General features: G+C 20.1%; 6 protein-coding genes across 6 annotated transcripts; all 6 read left to right on the forward strand.

The window, feature by feature from the left end:
* Window positions 1-1,869: 1,869 nt before the first annotated feature.
* PY17X_1150100 (PIR protein) lies at window positions 1,870-3,030 on the forward strand (the record flags this gene model as incomplete). Its single annotated transcript, XM_022956657.1, has 3 exons — window positions 1,870-1,887; window positions 2,011-2,880; window positions 2,968-3,030. The coding sequence occupies 3 exons, from the start codon at window positions 1,870-1,872 to the stop codon at window positions 3,028-3,030; spliced, it is 951 nt and encodes a 316-aa protein (XP_022812524.1).
* A 2,378-nt stretch (window positions 3,031-5,408) lies between these two features.
* On the forward strand, window positions 5,409-6,539 carry PY17X_1150200 (PIR protein; the record flags this gene model as incomplete). Its single annotated transcript, XM_022956658.1, has 3 exons — window positions 5,409-5,423; window positions 5,560-6,363; window positions 6,453-6,539. The coding sequence occupies 3 exons, from the start codon at window positions 5,409-5,411 to the stop codon at window positions 6,537-6,539; spliced, it is 906 nt and encodes a 301-aa protein (XP_022812525.1).
* A 2,045-nt stretch (window positions 6,540-8,584) lies between these two features.
* On the forward strand, window positions 8,585-8,925 carry PY17X_1150300 (fam-c protein; the record flags this gene model as incomplete). Its single annotated transcript, XM_721447.1, has 2 exons — window positions 8,585-8,665; window positions 8,794-8,925. 2 exons carry the CDS (start codon window positions 8,585-8,587, stop codon window positions 8,923-8,925), a joined length of 213 nt encoding a protein of 70 aa, XP_726540.1.
* A 3,608-nt stretch (window positions 8,926-12,533) lies between these two features.
* PY17X_1150400 (PIR protein) lies at window positions 12,534-13,682 on the forward strand (the record flags this gene model as incomplete). Its single annotated transcript, XM_022956659.1, has 3 exons — window positions 12,534-12,548; window positions 12,682-13,491; window positions 13,596-13,682. 3 exons carry the CDS (start codon window positions 12,534-12,536, stop codon window positions 13,680-13,682), a joined length of 912 nt encoding a protein of 303 aa, XP_022812526.1.
* Window positions 13,683-15,965: 2,283 nt separating this feature from the next.
* PY17X_1150501 (PIR protein) lies at window positions 15,966-17,014 on the forward strand (the record flags this gene model as incomplete). Its single annotated transcript, XM_022955783.1, has 3 exons — window positions 15,966-15,980; window positions 16,100-16,867; window positions 16,949-17,014. The coding sequence occupies 3 exons, from the start codon at window positions 15,966-15,968 to the stop codon at window positions 17,012-17,014; spliced, it is 849 nt and encodes a 282-aa protein (XP_022810754.1).
* A 2,374-nt stretch (window positions 17,015-19,388) lies between these two features.
* On the forward strand, window positions 19,389-20,509 carry PY17X_1150601 (PIR protein; the record flags this gene model as incomplete). The annotated part of the gene is made up of 3 exons (XM_022955792.1): window positions 19,389-19,403; window positions 19,515-20,285; window positions 20,444-20,509. The coding sequence occupies 3 exons, from the start codon at window positions 19,389-19,391 to the stop codon at window positions 20,507-20,509; spliced, it is 852 nt and encodes a 283-aa protein (XP_022810755.1).
* Window positions 20,510-20,950: the final 441 nt, after the last annotated feature.

A 20,950-nucleotide genomic window follows, 5' to 3' on the forward strand; every position in this document is an offset into this window, starting at 1 on the left:
ATAATATGTTTCTTTATTTGATGAAATATTTTATTTAGTAAAGCTTATAATCAGTCACTATTATTTTGATTTAAATTATATTACGCCAATTGAACTGTGATAATAGATATTCATAAACATCGACCGAGAATCGACAATACATCGTTATCTATAAAAGGCATTTTATTTATCTAACATTTTTAATAATCAATAAAAATATGCATATTAATAAAAAATTGCATTATAAATATATGTATACAGTCCTTTTAATTTTCGGTTATATATAGTATCATTTTATTCTAAAGTATTAAATTCAAATAATAGAAATAGTTCTATATACATTAATTTATTTCCAATAAAAATATAATATTAAATTAATCACTATTAATTTTAAACTTTATAGTTTTGAGATATAAATAAATTATATTTCAAAATAGTTAAAAAAAAATATAAGTATATTAATAAAATTTCATATTTTGTTATAATAATTATAAATAATATGATAGATAGAATAACATTATTATTATACCCCTATAAATATAATAAATTACTCTAATAATAACTAATATTGAAATACTGTTTTTTTGTGGAAAATTCATATAATTAAACGTTAATATTATCGAAAAGACACATAATAATACATTATAAAGGTATCAATGTTATATATTTGTTAAAGATTCAATTTGGGATTTGTAGTTTTATATTTTAAAAAACTGGATAAATAAAGAAAATGATAAAGACTCAATCAATGTTAAATTTCTTTTCATTATTCCATATTAACGCGTATTATATTATCATGATTTTACCATAGAATTAATAAAATATAGAATTTTTAATAAATTATTTAATTGTATATACATTGATAAATATAACAATAAAATATATAAGATAAAAATGAACTATGTAGAATATTTAACGAATATTTATCTAAATTTATATAATAAATAAATATATCTTATCTCTCTCCTCTTAAAGGACAGTACAACAACCTAATTAAATATAGTTTTCTATTATACTTTAAAACGTCACCAATAGTTATTTATATGTTTAATATTTACTAAGTATGATTTTAAAAACAATCTACATTCAAAGACGTATTTAAGCTTATAAATACGGGTTCAGTGCTAATTTTTGTTTTAAAGAATGGAAAATATGGCAAAATATATTATAAAATTACCCAATAAAGAATACTTCTAAATTGAAGTATATACGAATAAAAATAAGGTTATTTAATGCATTAAAATTCTTTTTAAATTTATCTATATTAATTACAATATAAATTTATGTAATTTGCAAAGAGATTTAAGTAATACAATTTAATTTGCAAGTATTATAAAAATCAAAGTTATGTAATATTAGAAACAAGTATATAAATGTTAATATATTTAAAAAATTACTATTTATAAACTTTTAAGGATTATAGTAATAATATATTTATTAATTTTTACATACTTACAGGTTCAGGCGTATAAATTTATTTATTAAAACATGAGAAACAAATTTGTATTCTTCTATATTGAGACATAAATATAAGGGGATACATTTTAAACTCATTATAAAATTACTTAAATTTTTATATTCAAATTATAATGGATATTATTAATAATTATGAATTTAAGGATAAATTATATTATACTTATGACCAAAATGTATTAAATATCTCTAATTTAAGGCAGTTTAGCTAATTTCCATAAATCATATATAAACTTACTATGGTGTTATATTGTATTATCACTTTACATTAATTTTAAATTAATACATAAAATAAAATGTGTTTAACTACATATAATTGTTATATATAGAATCCAAGTTTACGTCCCCTATTTTTATACAATGTATATGAAATTAATATGATGTACTTATTTTATAGTTCAAAAATAAATTTCCAATATGGCAATTAGTAAACTGGTACATACAATTTCTTGAATAAAAACGTTTTTTATTACACATTTTGATATTTTATTATCTATTAATTAATAAAACATTAATTTTAATGACATTTTATTAAATTTGTTTAAAATTACTTCACAGTGCCAAAAGTTTGACAATTCCAGAAAGGGGTTTCCCGATAAATTGAATGGTTCTGGAGAATATGATTTTAAAGGTGGACTGCTCAAGAAATACTGTCCTAATAACCAATGTGAAAGTGATACCGATAAAATTAATGCTGGATGTTTAGGATTATTTATTGATATGTTCGGTACACATGGTTCTTCATTTAGTCTTCGTACTTATAAGGATGAAGCTGCATGCATTCTGATATGGTTAGGTTATATATTAACCCTAAAACCACATAACGAAATCACAAGTTTAATGGATTTTTATTCTAATTATATGCAAAATTATGAGAAGTACACTGAGCATATAATTGCGAATCAAATATATAAAAATTATAAGGAAATCATAGATGCAATAAAGGAATATATGAATATTGATATTAGTAATATGGCTAAATTTTATGAATTACTTAAATTATTATGTGATATGAATAGTACTTATACGAAAGATAAAAGTACAGAGTGTTTACAACATGCTAATAAATTTGTTGATGAATATAGAATGCTCCTTAATGATGATAAAAATATTGACAACAGTACATACAGTAAAGTATTACGTGTTGTGTCCAATTATTATAATAATTTTGAAAAAGGCAGAGATTTTAGTAAAATAGAAATAACATTTCCTACATTACCAACGAAAAAAACAACCCCCAAAGTTGAAGTGGAAGGTTCTGATCGAACTAAAAAAGTTGAATCCTTGAGTGGAACCGGTAAATCAGATAATACAATGACAACTCTGAGTTCTAACACCACATTATCAAGTTCATCAATATTAAATAAAATAATTCCAGTTTTATCGATATTTGGTGCAATAGCAGTTTTTTTGGGAATTTCTTATAAGGTAAATAATAAGTAATTTAAAAATGTTTTTCATTATATATATGCAAATATTTACAAAAAACTAATTCATTTACTGTTTTTATATTAGTATTCGTTATTTGGATTTCGGAAGCGATCTCAAAAACATTTAAGAGAAAAACTAAAAAAATAAAGAAGAAGCTGGATCATTAATAAATTATTCAGAGTATGACGATTGATGTATTTTAAGAAACTGTCTATTTGGAAATATATAAATTTTGATCATAGTTTTTATATTGTTTTTATGTTGTGGGTTAGGGTTGATGTTATGTTTGTGGAACCCATATTCGGGTTAGGATTAAGTATTATATTGTATTGATTTTTTATAATTTGAACACTAATTAAATATATGCATCATCCCTATATGTTTAATCAGGAAATAAAATTCAAAAGTTAAAATATGCAACCCCAAAGGCCATAATCTAATATGAAAAGGACCACATAACATTTTTTCATAAGTTATAATATATATAATTGGGTGTTCATATCGATTTTATATGATTAAAAAAAATGTCTATGTTGCATATATTAATTCATATTATGATATATCATAATTATTTATTATATAAAGCTTGTTAATCATAACTATATTGAATAATGCATAACATAATATGTTTCTTTGTTTGATAAAACATTTTATTTAGTAAACTTATTATTTGTATCATATTTGTTTTAATTTAAATTATATTACGCCAACTGAACTATATTAATAGCATTATATGATGATTCATTTGGAACAATTGCCTACATTACAATATTTATTCATATTAATACGTTGGTTTTTAAGATTAATTAAAAATATTACCATTATGTAATAGGTAGTCATAAAATATAGATGCATGGTATATCGATCGAGGTTCAACAGCACAACAATATCTATAAAAGATGTTTTATGCATCTAATATTTTTAATAATATAATATAACACAATAAAAATATGCATAATAATAAAAATTACATTATAAAAATATGTATAATATCCTTTTATTTTTCAATTGTATTTAGTATCATTTTATGTTAATATTTTAAATTCAAATTATAGAATTAGTTCTATTTACATTAATTTATTTCCCATAAAAGATATAATAATATATTAATTACTATTAATTTTTAAACTTTATATTTTGAGATATAAATATGTTATATTTTAAAATAGTTAAAAAATAAAATATAAATATACTAATAAAGTTTAATATTACAGATATAATGCGTTATTATTATATGCTTATACATATAATATAATAAAATATTATACTAGTAATTAATATTAAAATATTGTTTTATTGTGAAACCTTCATATAATTAAATATTAATTTTATCGAAAAGACATAATAATACATTATATATTTGTTAATGATCTAATTTGGAATTTATAGTTTTATATTCTAAAAAGCTATATAAATAGAGAAAGTGTTAAAGACTTAATCAACGTTAAATTTCCTTTTATTATTCCATATTATATTATCATTGTTTTTCGTAGAATTAATAAAATATAAAATTTTTAATAAATTATTTGAATGTATATACATAGATAACTATAGCAGTAGAATATATAGGGAACAAATGAACAGTACAGAACATGTACGGATATTTATCTAAATTTATATATTAAAATTGCAAATATATCTTATCTCTCTCCTCTTAAAGGGTAATATAACAACCTAATTAAACATCGTTTTATATTATATTTTAAAATATCATCAGTAGGTATATATGTTTAATATTTATTAAGTATTATTTTAAAAACAATCTACATATAAAAACTTATTTAAGCTTATAAATATGGGCTTAGTGTTAATTGCTGTTTTAACAGTGGAAAAGATGGAAAAATATATTATAAAATTACCCAATAAGGTATATTGTAATAAACATAAAGTTATTTAACGCACTAAATTTCTTTTTTATTTATCTATATTCATTAAAACAATATACATTTATGTATTTTGCATAGAAAATGGAACAATTCAAGTTATTTTGTAAATGTTATAATTTTAGAAAAGAATATATTATATATTATAAGAAACAAATATATAAAAATTTAATCTACCTTACTAAATAACTATTTATATCCTTTTAAGGATAATAATAATAATAACTTTCTTAAATTTTTATATTTGTTCATTATTTAAGTTTTAGGGCGTTCTTATGTTCTATATTAAAGCATATATACAAGTATATATTTTTTAAATACATTATAAAATTCCTTAAAATTTTATAATATAAATATGTAGAACATTATTAGTCATATTGATTTTATGCATAAATTGTATTATATATACATATGATCAAATACGTATTAAACAAACTTTAAATTAAGGCAATTTACCAAATGTCAACAAAAGTATATATTGTTCCATATTATCTTTAAATTAATATTAAAAATGATAGGAATTTATTTAACCACAAACAATTTTATATTGGACTTCAATTATTTTGTCACTTATTATGCGTAAAATATATAAAATAATATGATGTTACATAATCTACATATTATAAACAAAATAAAATTGCAATGTATCATAGCCTGGTATATAATTTTTTTAATAAAATCTGCTTTTCCTAATATTTTTCGATGTTACACTACCTATACAATTCATTAAATTCTATTTTATAAGAGTTTCATTAACATATTTTTTATTATACTTTTTTAATTATTTTCTTAGTGTAAAACTTTTGGTACATTACGGATATTTTATCCCGACGAATTAGAAAAATCTACAAACCACGATTTTCATGATTTAGAGAGTATTAAGGATTATTGCCCTAATGGAGATTCAGAAAATAAATGTGAGACTGATCTCGATAAAATTAAGGCTGGATTTTTATTTTTATTCGAAGAAATTATTGTTAATAATATTAATTTTTTAAGTAAAGAACAGAGTAAAGGGTTTATTATATATATTATGATATGGTTAAATTATATGTTAAACCTAAAGAATGTTAATAACATCAACAACATAAATGGTTTTTATACTAAATATATAGAAAGTAATACGAATTTTACTAATTGTAATAAAGGTGGTAAAGATTGTAATAGTATATTAAAAGATAAAACGGGATATAATAATTTTAAGGAGTTCATAGAAGCAAACGAATATTTGTTGAATATTAAATTTGAAGATCCTTCTAAAGTTTATGATTCATTTAAATTATTATGTAATATGTTTTATGGAGTTAATGCAGCCAATCCAGATTCCGAGGAATATTTAAGAATAGCTAATCAATTTGTTGAAAAATATAAAGAGCTTAATGGAGATTCTGATATTACTGAAGATAGTCCCTATTATCAAGTATTGTCTACATTATCAAATGATTACAATAATATTAAAAATGAATGTAGAGATTGTCAATATAGTAATTTTCCAACCCTCCCAACATATTCACGAAGATCAGTAATAAAAAACACACTAATTTCAATTGCATTTATATTTGCTTCAGTATCAATTTTCTTGGGTATTGCTTATAAGGTAAATAATAAAGAATTAAAAAATTATTTTCATTATATATATGCAAACGTTAACAAAAAAATAATACGCTTCTTAACATTTTATATTAGTATTCGTTATTTGGATTTCGGAAACGATTTCAAAAACAAAAATTAAGAGAAAAAATAAAAAATATAAAGAAGAAAATGAATCATTAATATATGATTTGAATATTAATAATGATTTATATATTTTAAGAAACTGTCTATTTGGAAGTAATTTTGATCATAATTTTTATGTTGTTTTACGTTGTGGGTTAAGGTTAAGTATTATATTGCATTTAATTTTTTATAATTTGATAATATTTATAAGTTTAAGGAATTGTTTTAAATATATATAATAAACAAGTTATTAAAAATATGTATAGGATAAGTTGGCGATTTTAATATTTATATTAAGTCTAAATATGTAAAAAAAAATGAAAATGAACGAATAATGTAATATATTTTGAAAAATTATAAGAATTGCATTTTGTGTTAATATAACTTAATGGTAAATATTTCGAACTGTGTATTTTTTGTATTTTATTGTTAATTTGTGATTAATGGTTTATGTGTAAATTGATCAAACATTGGAATCGACTTGGCCCTAGAAGAGGACACCAATTTAAATAATTACGATGCATAATATGAAAAACTGGAAGAGAAGAAGTGGAAGTAAGGAAGAACGATGAGAAAATGGGATTAACAAATATATACAAACCTATGCAAGTCGATCCTTTATCATTTATTAATTCATTTTTTTTGTTAATTTTTTGTTTATAAAAGAAAAAGCGATTATTTGTATGATAAATTTAATTAACATGTATTTGAAGTCGAATTTAAAGAATAATAAATAGTAAATTTGTCTATTAATATATTAATTTTCATAAATGGGAGTCAGGTTAAGATTCTATTTCATGTTTTATAGTAAAGCATAAAATAACTTTTCTATATGATTGAATTCTATATTATAACTGAATTATAATAATTATTTGTCTTTAATTATTATTTATAAAAGTCAAAATATTTTATTGTTTAAATACAAATGTCTTAACATCTGTTAAATGAATATGATGAAAATATAAGTTAATAAAATTAAGTATACTTCATTTTTCGATTTGAGATAAAAATATATTGGTTCTATACGTATTATTTTTGTGGTTTAATATTATAATTGGTTGTTTTTTTAATTACATTTAAAAATATGAATATTTTATATTATTTTAATACAAATGATATATTTGATGTTGTATATTCATAGATATATTTATAAATAAAATTATTACATACCAATTTATGAAAGAAAATATTTTTACAAAAAAGGGATAAATAAATTGTAGAATATTACTAAATAATATTAAACATTTGAGAAGTATAACAAACAAGAAAATATTTAGATGCAAACAACAACTGTTGTTAATTATTTTGCATATGTTTGCATATATTGATTTATAATATATATATCTAATATTTTATTATCATAATTAATATATATTAACTTTCTTGTAGATAAACAATAGAAAAATATAAGTTTTATAAAGTATCAAACATATTATTAAATGAACCTTTAAATTATACTAAAGCCTTATTTATATAAAAATATGAAAAAACATATTTTAGGTTGAATTTGTTACATAAAATTATTTGTTTGTAATTAAAATAATGCAATTTTTTCGAAAATTTGTTGTTATTTGAAAAAAAAACTAAATATAAAAATTTTAGCAATTGAACGTTTATATCTCTGATGATAGCAGTTATTATATATTTATATGATGACATATCCATGTAAACTAGTGCATTAATCTATTTATATTTTAAGTATTAAAAATAATTTTGTTATATTAAATATAATGGTTCAAATAAACAAAAAATGTTTAGAACAAATATATACATTTTTATATATTTAGAACAAATTGTTATATATATTTTTATGCATTTAAAATAAATTATATTATTTATTTTTATTATTTATATTAAATTAAAAATAGAATCTTAAAATTTGTTAACATATACTTGCAGTATTATAAATTTGTGATGCTTTAAAATAGAAGCAATACATAGTTTCATAAATATAAAATAATTTGCTTACATATATTTTAATATTAAATAATAGCATTATTATTTTACAAAAATAATAGATAAAAAAGAAATTGAAAAAATATAAAACATATATATTATTTAAAGCGTACTTCTTCGAGGAAACACTTTTTATTAATAAGAAAATGAATAAAAGGATATTTAGTTTAGTTTGTATCGTCTTATATTCCCTTTTGTCTGTGTCAGTACATTGCTCCGAACAGAAAGTAAGTTGTCAAAACAAAATATAAACTAATATATAGAAAATTATATAATGTGGTTATTTACATGTTGTGACGTATATATTAACACATATATATATTGTATGTTTATTTACTTGTATTATCAATCTAAGGTATCTGTTGTAGGATATACAAGTGATATAGGTACTAAAGAAACAAACCAAAGTAACGAAAAAAATGATATAGAATCTACACGAGAAACACAATTAAAGAATAACAATCCTAAATATGATGCAGATGATTGAGGATTTAATTGTTTTAATATATTTAAAAGAAATAAAAAAAATAAAAGAACAAAATCACTTTCATATAGTAAAGTACCCTTAACTCATCCATATAATAAAATAACCGAAAAATCTTCAAATAACAATAAATTTCTTTCTAAGGAAGCATTGGAGATGCAAAAAAATTTGCAAAACGTTCTTACAAAAAATCCAGAACTTTTAGTGATTTTATTAGCTTTAACAGGGTTAAGCTATCATCCTTCAAAATATAAAAAAAGTAAATAATCTTCATATAATAATTATATTAAAATGATATCAAACTAAAAAATGAACAAAATAATTATTTATAATTATCACTTAAACTACAATGTTTGACACGTGATAGTTCTAGACGAATGAATTATACTGTTTTTTTCTACATTTACGATCTCGTATTTTAAGTTTATAATTTTATTATGTAATTATTAAAATAAATGTAATATATTTTGATTATATATTTATATGAATTTGTCCGTTTATACTTATTTATAGTATATATTTCGTGAAAGAATATTCCGAAAATAATTCATAATTGAAATAATATTGATTCATTTGCTATAATCATAGTATTTATTATTTGCATGCATATAATTTTATATTATATACATATGTTTATATTTTACATAATGAAAGTAAAATTAAACAAAATTTAATTTTTTGAAGTTTATTAATAGAATAATACTATAAACAATTTCATATATGCATTACATTTATTTAATTGAGTCAATAATAGATAGTGATATATATGTATATGAAGTGGTTCATGGTTGGGTTTTTGAGAACTCAGGGTTCAGGGTCATGGTTCTGTACTATGTATTATAGTTTTGTTCTATGGAGTCTATGTTTTTGGTTGAGGGTATTTTTTTATTAATTTGTTTATAATTTGATCATATTTATTTGTCTATAAATGGTTATTAAATATATATACTATACCTGTATGTCTAATATCGAAAATAAGTCCAAATATGTGCACTCCCCAAAGGAACATAGCCATTAATATGAAAGGGGCTGCATAACATTTTTTTAATAAATTATAATATATATAATCGAGTGTTCATGCCGATTTAATATGGTTAAAGTAAAATATTTATATTGTATACATTAATATAGATATTGGCTATATATGAAGTCGTATTGTGCTATATCATAATTGCCTATATAAAACTTGATCAGGGACTATATTAAATTGTGTATATCAAAATATGTTTTGTTATTTGACTAAAATTTTATTTAGAAAGCCTATAATTTGTGTTACAATTACTTTAATTTAAATTATATTATACAACCAAACTGTAATAATATCATTATACGAGGATGGGTATGAATTATAAGATTATTCATTTTGAATATTCATCTACATTACAATATATATTCGGATTGGGATATGTGTTTTTAGCATTAATTAAACATATACCAATATATAATAAATAATCATAAAATATAGATCCATAAATATCGATCGAGAATATAACATTGTCTATAAAATATTATTATGCTTCTAACATGTTTAGTAATACATAAAAAATTGAACTATATATACAATATCTTTTTAAGTTGTAATTGTAGTTACTATTATCTTTTTGTATTTCCTTTACATATGTATTAAAATTAATTAGTATTAATAGAAATTGCTTTATATGTCATAATTTATTTATCATAAATATATAGCAATAAATTAATCACTATAATTTGTAAATTTTATATTTTGAGGTATAAATAAATTATATTTAAAATAGTTAAAACAATAAAACATAAGTATATTAATAAAATTTAATATTATAGTTTGTTCTAATAAATTTTCTAATAATTATAAATAATATTATATATAGAATAGCGTGATTGTTCTAATATATATATATATATATATATATAATATTGTATAAGTGCCAAAAATTGAAATATGTTAAATTTGGAAATATATACAATTATATATCAATGCAAAATATACAGAAAAAGTATGTAATAATTAATTTAAACCAATAATATTTTTATTAGGTTATTGTATATATACAAATTCACAATATATTGTTATTGAGAAATAATATATGTCCTAAAATGTTATACTTTAAAACAATAAAACAAGGAAAAATATTAATTGGATTAAAGTATTATTCTTGAGTGAATTAATTATTTCGTTGTACTATACAGTGATATAGAAGTAAAAATAATAATAGTAATAACAATAGATAAACGTATTAAATATGAACAAATATATTATGTTAATTTGATACACTACGTGGGTATAATTTCATTATATATGTTATTAAACTTGTAATAAGACTAAAATTGTATACATGCAAGATCAAATGAAATATTACAATTTTGACTTAATATTTTTTAATGTGGTAATATTAGAATTAATGCTATCAAGCAAAATAATATTAATAATTCTATAGTTTACTTAAAAATATAGTTTTTCATTATAAATCTGAGTTAATTATTATAAAATATATAGTATGATATTATTTATTAAAATTTAAAAGCAAACTATATATTTAGAAAATAATTCTAAGTCATTTTTAATGATTATTTTTAATGTATACATTAATTGAAAATTTTAATAGTAGAAAATATAAAACATAATTAAACTATGTAGAATAAGTAAATCTTATATGGCTACAACCTTGTCTTAAAAAAACATACTTCCCTTATCTCTCCCCTCAAAGTGCAATATGTCAACCTAATACACATATTTTTCTATTATACTTTAAAATTTGCATCAATACTTATTTATATGTTATATATTTAATATTTACTAAGTATATTTTAAAAACAATATGCATTCAAAGACTTATTTAAGCTTATAAATACGGGTCACCGCTAATTCTCGTTTTAAACCGTGAGAAATATGTGCAAAATATATTATAAAATCACTCAATAAGGTATATTTCTAAATTTAATTATATAGGAATAAAAATAAAGTTATTGAAAATGTTAAAATATAATTGGAATCCATATATATTAATTAAAAGTAATATTAAATATATGTATATGCAATTAAAAAAGGGAACAATGCAACTTATTTTATAAATGTTATAATTTTAATAAAATATTGGTATATATTATAAGAAAAAAGTATATAAATATTTAATATATCTTAAAAAATCACTATTTATATAGTTTTAAGGATTATAGTAATAATAGAAAATTTTATTTTTTAGATATATACATTATTTAAGTTTTAGAAGAGGATTCATTAAAACATAAAATATATATATATTCATTTTCTATGTTCAAAAATACTTTAAATTCTTTATAAAAGTATATCCATTTTTATAATAAAGTTATACCAAATGTTAGTATGAATAGCATTTTTTGTATAAAATTCATTATATATATATTTAACTAAAATGTATTAAGCAACCCTCTTTTTAAGGTAATTTAGCTAATTATGATAAATGTAACTTTTCTTTGTAATAATATTATTTTATTATCCTATATTAATTTAAATATTGGAAAACATATAATATATTTAACTACAGACATTTGTTATTTATAGGGTTAAAGTATTTACGTCACATATTGGAGGCAGTGTATATAAAACAGCATGATTCTCTCAATTTACAAATCAAAAATAAAATTCTATCACAATGAATAAGCAAATGGTATATGCATTTTTTAATAATAATAATTCCCTTTACATTTTATGACATTGTATTATATATATCATTAAACTTTATTTTAATAAAATTTTTAATAATTCGCGTTTTTATTAATTGTTTTTAAATATTTTCTTAGTGTAAAATACTCATTTCTACAAGTAACTCGTTTTCCAATAATTTGGATAAGGATAGAAAATATCAATTTAATATGAATGAAGGAATTTTTAGTAATTATTGTACTAGTAACAATTGTAGTACTAATCACGAAAAAATTAATGCTGGATGTTTATATTTGCTTGATGCATTCTTTAAGGATTCTAAATTGTTTGAGACTGTTGCAAAAAGTAACATAAATGTTGTTGAATACATTATGATATGGTTAAGTAAAATATTAAAACTAATTGAACCTAGTGAAAACGAGAGTCTAAAATTTTTTTATGATATATATATACAGAATGATGGTAGGTATAAAAATACTATAAACACAATTGAAGGTTGTAATAATTATAAGGATCTTATAGATAAAAAAAAAATGAAGGATATGAAAATTAAAGATATATCTAAATTATATGATGCATTTTATTCATTATGTATGATGTATATTGAATTTGATGAAGAAAATCCAAAATGCAATAAATATTTGACAGATGCCAATAATTTTGTTGAAAAATATAAAAAACTTAAGGCAGATTCTAGTATTATTGAAAAGAGTTCATATATTCAACTATTATCTACTTTATTAACTGATTATAATAATTTTATAAATAAATATAGTGTTAATTGTCCCAATTCATCCTTCCCAACGATAGAAAAAGCAGAAAAATTTGTAGGAAGTATTGAACAAATTTCTGAAGTTGCATCATCAAATTCGTCTATAGGAAACAAATTATTTATAGTTTTATCGATATTTGGTGCAATAGCATTTTTTTTGGGAATTTCTTATAAGGTAAATAATAAGGAATTGAAAAATATTACATTTAAATATTATTTTCATTAAATATATGCAAACGTTAACAAAAAAATAATACGATTCTTAACGTTTTATATTAGTATTCGTTATTTGGATTTCGGAAACGATTTCAAAAACAAAAATTAAGAGAAAAACTAAAAAATATAAAGAAGAGAATGAATCATTAATATATGATTCGAAGATTAATAATGATTAATATATGTTAAGAAACAGTCTACTGGGAAATAAATAATTTTTGCATATTTTTTATATAGTTTTTATGTTGTGGGTCAGGGTTGTGTTTATATAACCCATATTTGGGTTAGGGTTATGCATTATATCTTTATTTAATTTTTTATAACTTGAACACTTAATTATATGTACCATTCAGTATGTTTAATCACAAGATGAAACTTAAAAGCTAAATATGCAACCAAAAAAGGGGTGCTGCCATTAATATGAAAGCGGCTGTATAATATTTTGTCATAAATTATAATATATATAATTTAGTGTTCATGCGGATTTAATTTGATTAAAATAAAATGTCTATATTGCATATATTAATTTATATTATCTATATCATAATTGCCTGTTACATAAGCCTTGATAACCTAGAACTATATTGAATTATGGATATAATAATATGTTTCTTTATTTTATGAAAATTTTATTTAGTAAAACTTATAACTTGTATCATATTTATTTTTATTTAAATCGTGTTATCCAACTGAACTGTAATAATACATATTCATAAAGTATCGATCGAGAATCGACAATACGGCGTTATCTATAAAAGGCATATACATCTAACATTTTTAATAATCAATAAAAATATGCATATTAATAAAAAATTATATTATAGATATATGTATATTATCCTTTAAAATAACAATTATATATAATATCATTTTCTTTATATTTATATTAAGGTTTTAAATTCAAATAATAGAGATACTTATATATACATTAGTTTATTTACTATAAAGATATAACATTAGATTAATTAATATTAATTTTTAAACTTTATAGTTTTTAAGTATAAATAAATTACATTTAAAATTGTTAATAAAATATAAGTATATTAATAAAATTGAATGTTATAGTTTGTTCTAACAATTATAAACAATATGGTATACTAAATTAACGTTATTATTATATACCTATATATTTAAACTGGTAAAATATTATACTAATAACTAATATTGAAATATTGTTTTTTTTGTGAAAAATTAATATAATTGAACATTAATATTATCGAAAAGACACATAATAATATATTATAAAGGTATCAATATTATATATTTGTTAAATATTCAATTTGGGATTTGCAGTTTTATATTTTAAAAAACCGGATAAATAAAGAAAATGATAAAGACTCAATCAACCTTAAATTTCTTTTTATTATTCCATATTAACGCGTATTATATTATCATTATTTTACCATAGAATTAATAAAATATAGAAAAATTAATGAATTGTTTTAATGTATATCCATTGATAACTATAACAATATAATATATAAGATAAAAATGAAAAGTGCAGAACATTTATAGAATATTCAACTTAATTTAAATATTAAAAGAGCAAAGATATCTTATCTCTCTCCTCTTAAAGTGAAATATAATAACATAATTAAACATAGTTTTCTATTATACTTAAAATTTCCATCAATAGTTATTTATATGTTAATATTTAGTATTTACTATGTATTATTTTAAAATCAATCTACATTCAAAGATTTATTTAATCTTATAAATATATTAATAAGTATGGGTTCAGTACTAATTGTTGTTTTAAATAATGGAAAAGATGGGAAAATATATAATAAAATTACCCAATAGAGAATACTTCTCAATTGGAATATGTAGGAATAAAAATCAAGTTATTTAACGCATTAAAATTATTTTTTAATTTATCTATATTAAATAAAAATAATATAAATTTATATAATTTGCATAGAAAATGGAGCATGTAGCTAAATTTGAGAATTCTATTATTTTAGAAAAAACTATAATATATGTTATAAGAAACAAGTATATACTTCAAGGATTCTAATAATGATAACTTTCTTAAATTTATATATTTGTGCATTATTTAAGTTTTATGACGTTTGTGTTCTATATTAAAGCATATGTATATATTTTTTAAATTCATTATAAAAGTATATTAATTTTTATAATAAATTTATACCAAATGTTAGTAAGAATAGTATTTTTTGTATAAAATGCATCATATATACATATGGAAAAGTGTATAAGCAACCCTCTATTTAAGATAGTTTAGCTAAATGTCATAAAATAAGTATAATATGATTTTAATAATACTAATATATTATTATTTTATATGAAGTTAGAATTAAGAATAATATGTCTAACGAAAGATAACTGCTACATAAAGAGCTTAAGTAAATACAACATATATAAATAACATCACCCCGCATAATCTCCAAATTATAACAGAATTTCATTATAATGTTTGATGAAGTGGTATATATTTTTTTTCTTATATTATTCGTATGTTGCATTCCTATAAATTATATTAATTTTAATTATAGTAACATTTATATCAATACACTTTTTGTTTAATTTGTAAAATATATTCGTAGTGTGATGCAATTAATACGATCGATCAATATTTTGATGAAGATACGAAAAAAACGAGAGAACATACTTCTGGAAGTTTATTAAATATGCTATTCTCTTATGATAACTGTAGTAATGATGACCCAAAACTTACCTCTGAGTTTATAGCATTGCTATCTTTATTTAATGGTATTGTTAGTAGTGAGAATTTAGATAGTGATGAGAATTTATATAGTGATAAACTTGTTGAATACGCTATTTTATGGTTAAGTTATAGACTAAATCAAAAAGCACAAAATGGAACCACTACATTAAACGAGTTTTATACCAAAGATATAGAAAGAAATAGTTGTTATAAGGAGAATATAGGTGTTAAAAGTGGTGATAAGATTACAAAGGATGTTATAAAAAAACAAATAAGCTCGATGAATATAGATATTAAAGATATATCTAATTTTTATGATGCACTTAAATCATTATGTAACATGTATAGTGAACTTGATGAAAACAATAACCAATGCAAGACATGTTTAGAAAGTGCTGGAGAATTTTTTGAAAAATGTGAAAAAATTAAAAATGCTTTTGATATTAATAAAGGAAGTTCTTATTTACAACTATTGTCTAGTTTATCAAGTGATTATTATAAATTTAAAGAGAAATATAATAGTCTTGAATGTAGTCATAGGTCACCATTTGTAGCTTGTCCACGAAGTTCAGTAACAAAAAATATACTAATTACAATTGGAATTATATTTGTTGCAGCATCAATTTTATTGGGAGTTTCTTATAAGGTAAATAATAAGGAATTAAAAAAAATATTATATATATGCAAACATTAACAAACAACCGTACGATTTTTAACATTTTATTAGTATTCGTTATTTGGATTTCGGAAACGATTTCAAAAACAAAAATTAAGAGAAAAGCTAAAAAAATAAAGAAGAAACTGATCATTAATATATTATTCGAAGAGTAGTGATTATTCCAGGAATAGTAATAATGGTTGATATATTTTAAGAAATTGTCTATTTCGAAGTAATTTTTGCATAATTTTTATATAGTTTTTATATGTGGAACCCATATTCGGGTTAGGTGTAAGTATTATATTGCATTTTATTTTTATAATCTGAACACTAATTTAATATATGTTTCATTCCGTATGTTTAGTCACAAGATGATGTTCAAAATATGTATCCCCCAAATGGGTACTGCCATTAATATGAAAGGGGTTACATAACATATTTCCCATAAAGTATAATATATACAATTGTGTGTTCATGTCAATTTTATATGTTTAAAATAAAATGTCTATATTGTATATATTAATATAGATATTGACTATATATAAAGTTGTATTATGAAATATCATAATTTCCTATTATATAAGCCTTGATAAACCAGAGATATATTGAATTATACATGTTATAGTATGTTTCTTTATTTTATGAAAATTTTATTTAGTAAAACTTATAACTTGTATCATATTTATTTTGATTTAAATTATATTAAATCAATTGAACTGTAATAATAAATATTCATAAAATATATATTCATAAATAAATATTGGTCGAAAATCGACAATACAACATTATCTATAAAAGGCATGTTATGCATCTAACATTTTTTGTAATGCAACAAAATTCGCACTATATATACAATATTTTTTAAGTTTTAATTGTAGTTACTATTATATTTTTGTACTTCCTTTAGATTTGTATTAATAGAATTTGCATTATATACGTTAATTTATTTATCATAAGGCATAATATTAGATTAATTACTATTTATTTTTAAACTTCGTAGTTTTGAAGTATATATAAATTGGAAATATATTATAAGTAGTTATTTGAAAAAATATAAGTATGTTAATAAAATTTCATGTCATATTTTGTTCTAATAATTATAAATAATATGATAGATATAATACCGTTATTATTATATGTCTCTATATATAATATAATAAAATAAAATACTAATAACTAATATTGAAATATTATTTTATTATGGAAACATCATATAATTAAATATTAATATGAATTTGATCGAAAAGACATAATAATACATTATAAATGTATCATTTTTGTATATTTGTTAATGGTTCAATTGGGGATATGTGGTTTTATATTATAAAAATATGAATCAATGAAGAAAAGGCCAAAGACTCAATTAACGTTAAATTTATTTTTATTATTCTATATTATATTATCATTGTTTAATGAATAATCATTTTATAATATAAATTAGAGTTTTTTTATTGTAGAATTAATAAAATATAGAATTTTTAATAAATTATTTGAATATATATATATATTGATAACTATACCAGTAGAATATATAAGATAAAAATGAATAATGTATAAAATTTAACGAATATTTATCAATTATATTTATTAAAAAAAAAATATATCTTATCTCTCTCCTCTTAAAGGCAATATAACAACCTAATTAAACATAGTTTTCTATTATACTTTAAAATATTATTAATATATATTTATATGTTAATATTTGCTAAGTATTATTTTAAAAACAATTTACATATAAAAACTTATTTAAGCTTATAAATACTGGTTCAGTGCTAATTGTTGTTTTAGAGAGTGGAAATTATGCGTAAAAAATATTATAAAAATACCCAATAAAGTATATTTATAAAACGGAGTGTGTAAGAATAAAAATAAAGTTATTGAAAATGTTAACTATAATTGGAATGGATATATATTAAATAAAAACAATATAAATTTAAGTATATGCAATTAAAAAAGGGAAAAATGCAATTTATTTTGAAAATACTATAATTTTAATAAAACATGGTATATAGTATTAGAAACAAGTATATACGTATTTAATATATTTAAAAAAATAACTATTTATATACTTTAAGGATTATAGTAATAATGGGTTTCTTAATTGTTTCGATTTTTGCAGTATATTAAAACAAAAGATATGGTATTGGTTATTTTCCATATTAAAGCATGTGTATAAGAGATGTATTTTTAATTCGTTACATTGTTGCTTTAATTTTTATAATAATGCTCATATGAGTGTTATTAAGGATAACATTTAATGTAAAATTGTATCTATACACATGGTAAAACATGTATTAAACATCCCCAAAACACGATAATTTATCCAAATACCGTAAAGTTATTATATTGTTCCAGATTATCTTTAAATTAATATTAAAAATGATAATAAAATGTTTAACCATAGACAATTTTATGCTATGTTCAATTATTTTGTCATTTATTAAGCGTAAAAAATATAAAATAATATGATGTTACATAACCTACATATTATAAACAAAATAAAATTGCAATGGATAAAACCCTGGTATCTGCATTTTTTAATAAAATTTGTTTTTCCTTGTATTTGTCGATATTATATAATCTATAAATTTCATTAACATATATTTTTATTATACTTTTTTAAATGTTTTCTTAGTGTGAAAATTTTGATACATTGAGAAACTATTTACCCGATGACTCAAGCAATTCTACAGCTAGTGATATTAATAATTTAGAGAACATTAAGTATTACTGCTCTAATGAAGACTCAGAGGAAGCAGAATGTGAGACTGAGTTCGATAAAATTAAGGCTGGGTGTTTATGGTTGTTTGAGCAATTGTTTGTGAAAAATGGAAAAAATATCAATACTGTTCAATACATTATCATATGGTTAAGTTATAAACTAAATCAAAAGACATATGAAGGAATCAAGGATCTAAATGAGTTTTACACTAAATATATAGAAAAGAATAGGCATTATACTGGTTGTAAACAAGGTGGTAAAGATTGTAGTGGTTCATTAACAAAAAATACAGGTTATCAAAATTATAAGGAAATCATAGATAAAAAAAAGAAATTGTTGAACATTAATATTGAAAATATGTCTAAATTTTATGATGCATTTAAATTATTATGTAACATGTATACTAAATTTTATGCAAACAGAAATAATAAAGAATATTTAAATTGTGCCAAACAATTTGTTGAAAAATATAATGAACTTAATAACGATTCTGTTAATACTAAAGATGACGTCTATTGTCAAGTATTGTCTACATTATCAAATGATTATAATGATTTTAAAAATTATTGTGATAGTAATGGCGTTGATTGTAGCGAAATTACATTCCTTACATCGACAAATACAGAAGAAAATGGTGTGCAAATTTCTGAAAAGATTTGTGATGATACACCAAGCTTGTCGATAGTAAAAAAATTAATTCTAGCTTTATTAATATTCAGTGCAATAACAATCTTTTTGGGAATTTTTTTTAAGGTAAATAATAAGAAATTTAAAAATTATTTTCATTAAATATATGCAAACGTCAACAAAAAAATCGTACACTTCTTAACATTTTATATTAGTGTTCGTTATTTGTATTACGGAAAAGAGCTCAAAAAGAATATTTAAAAGAAAAGGTAAAAAAATAAAGAAAATGGATCATTAATATATTATTCGAAGAGTATTGAGTATTTCAGGAATAGTAACAATGATTGATATATTTAAGAAACTGTCTATTTGGAAGTAATTTTTGACCATAATTTTGGGGTTTATAAGAATAATTGAATAATATAACCAATTAAATATAAAGTTATATATGTATATTTATAATATTCTTGTACAGTTTTTGTATATTTTTTAAAAAGTTTTTATGTTATGGGTCAGGGTTGTGTTTGTGGAACCCATATTCGGGTTAAGTGTTATATTGCATTTAATTTTGAATATTTGTTTATAATTTTTTATAATTTGATAAGATTTATTAGTTTAAAGAATTGTTTTAAATATATTTAGGAAATAAATTATTAAAATATGCAAAGGATAAGTTGGACTTTTTAATATTTATATTAAGTCTAAATATGTAAGAAAAAATG

Source organism: Plasmodium yoelii (assembly GCF_900002385.2).
Source record: "Plasmodium yoelii strain 17X genome assembly, chromosome: 11".
Taxonomy (NCBI): Eukaryota; Apicomplexa; class Aconoidasida; order Haemosporida; family Plasmodiidae; genus Plasmodium; species Plasmodium yoelii.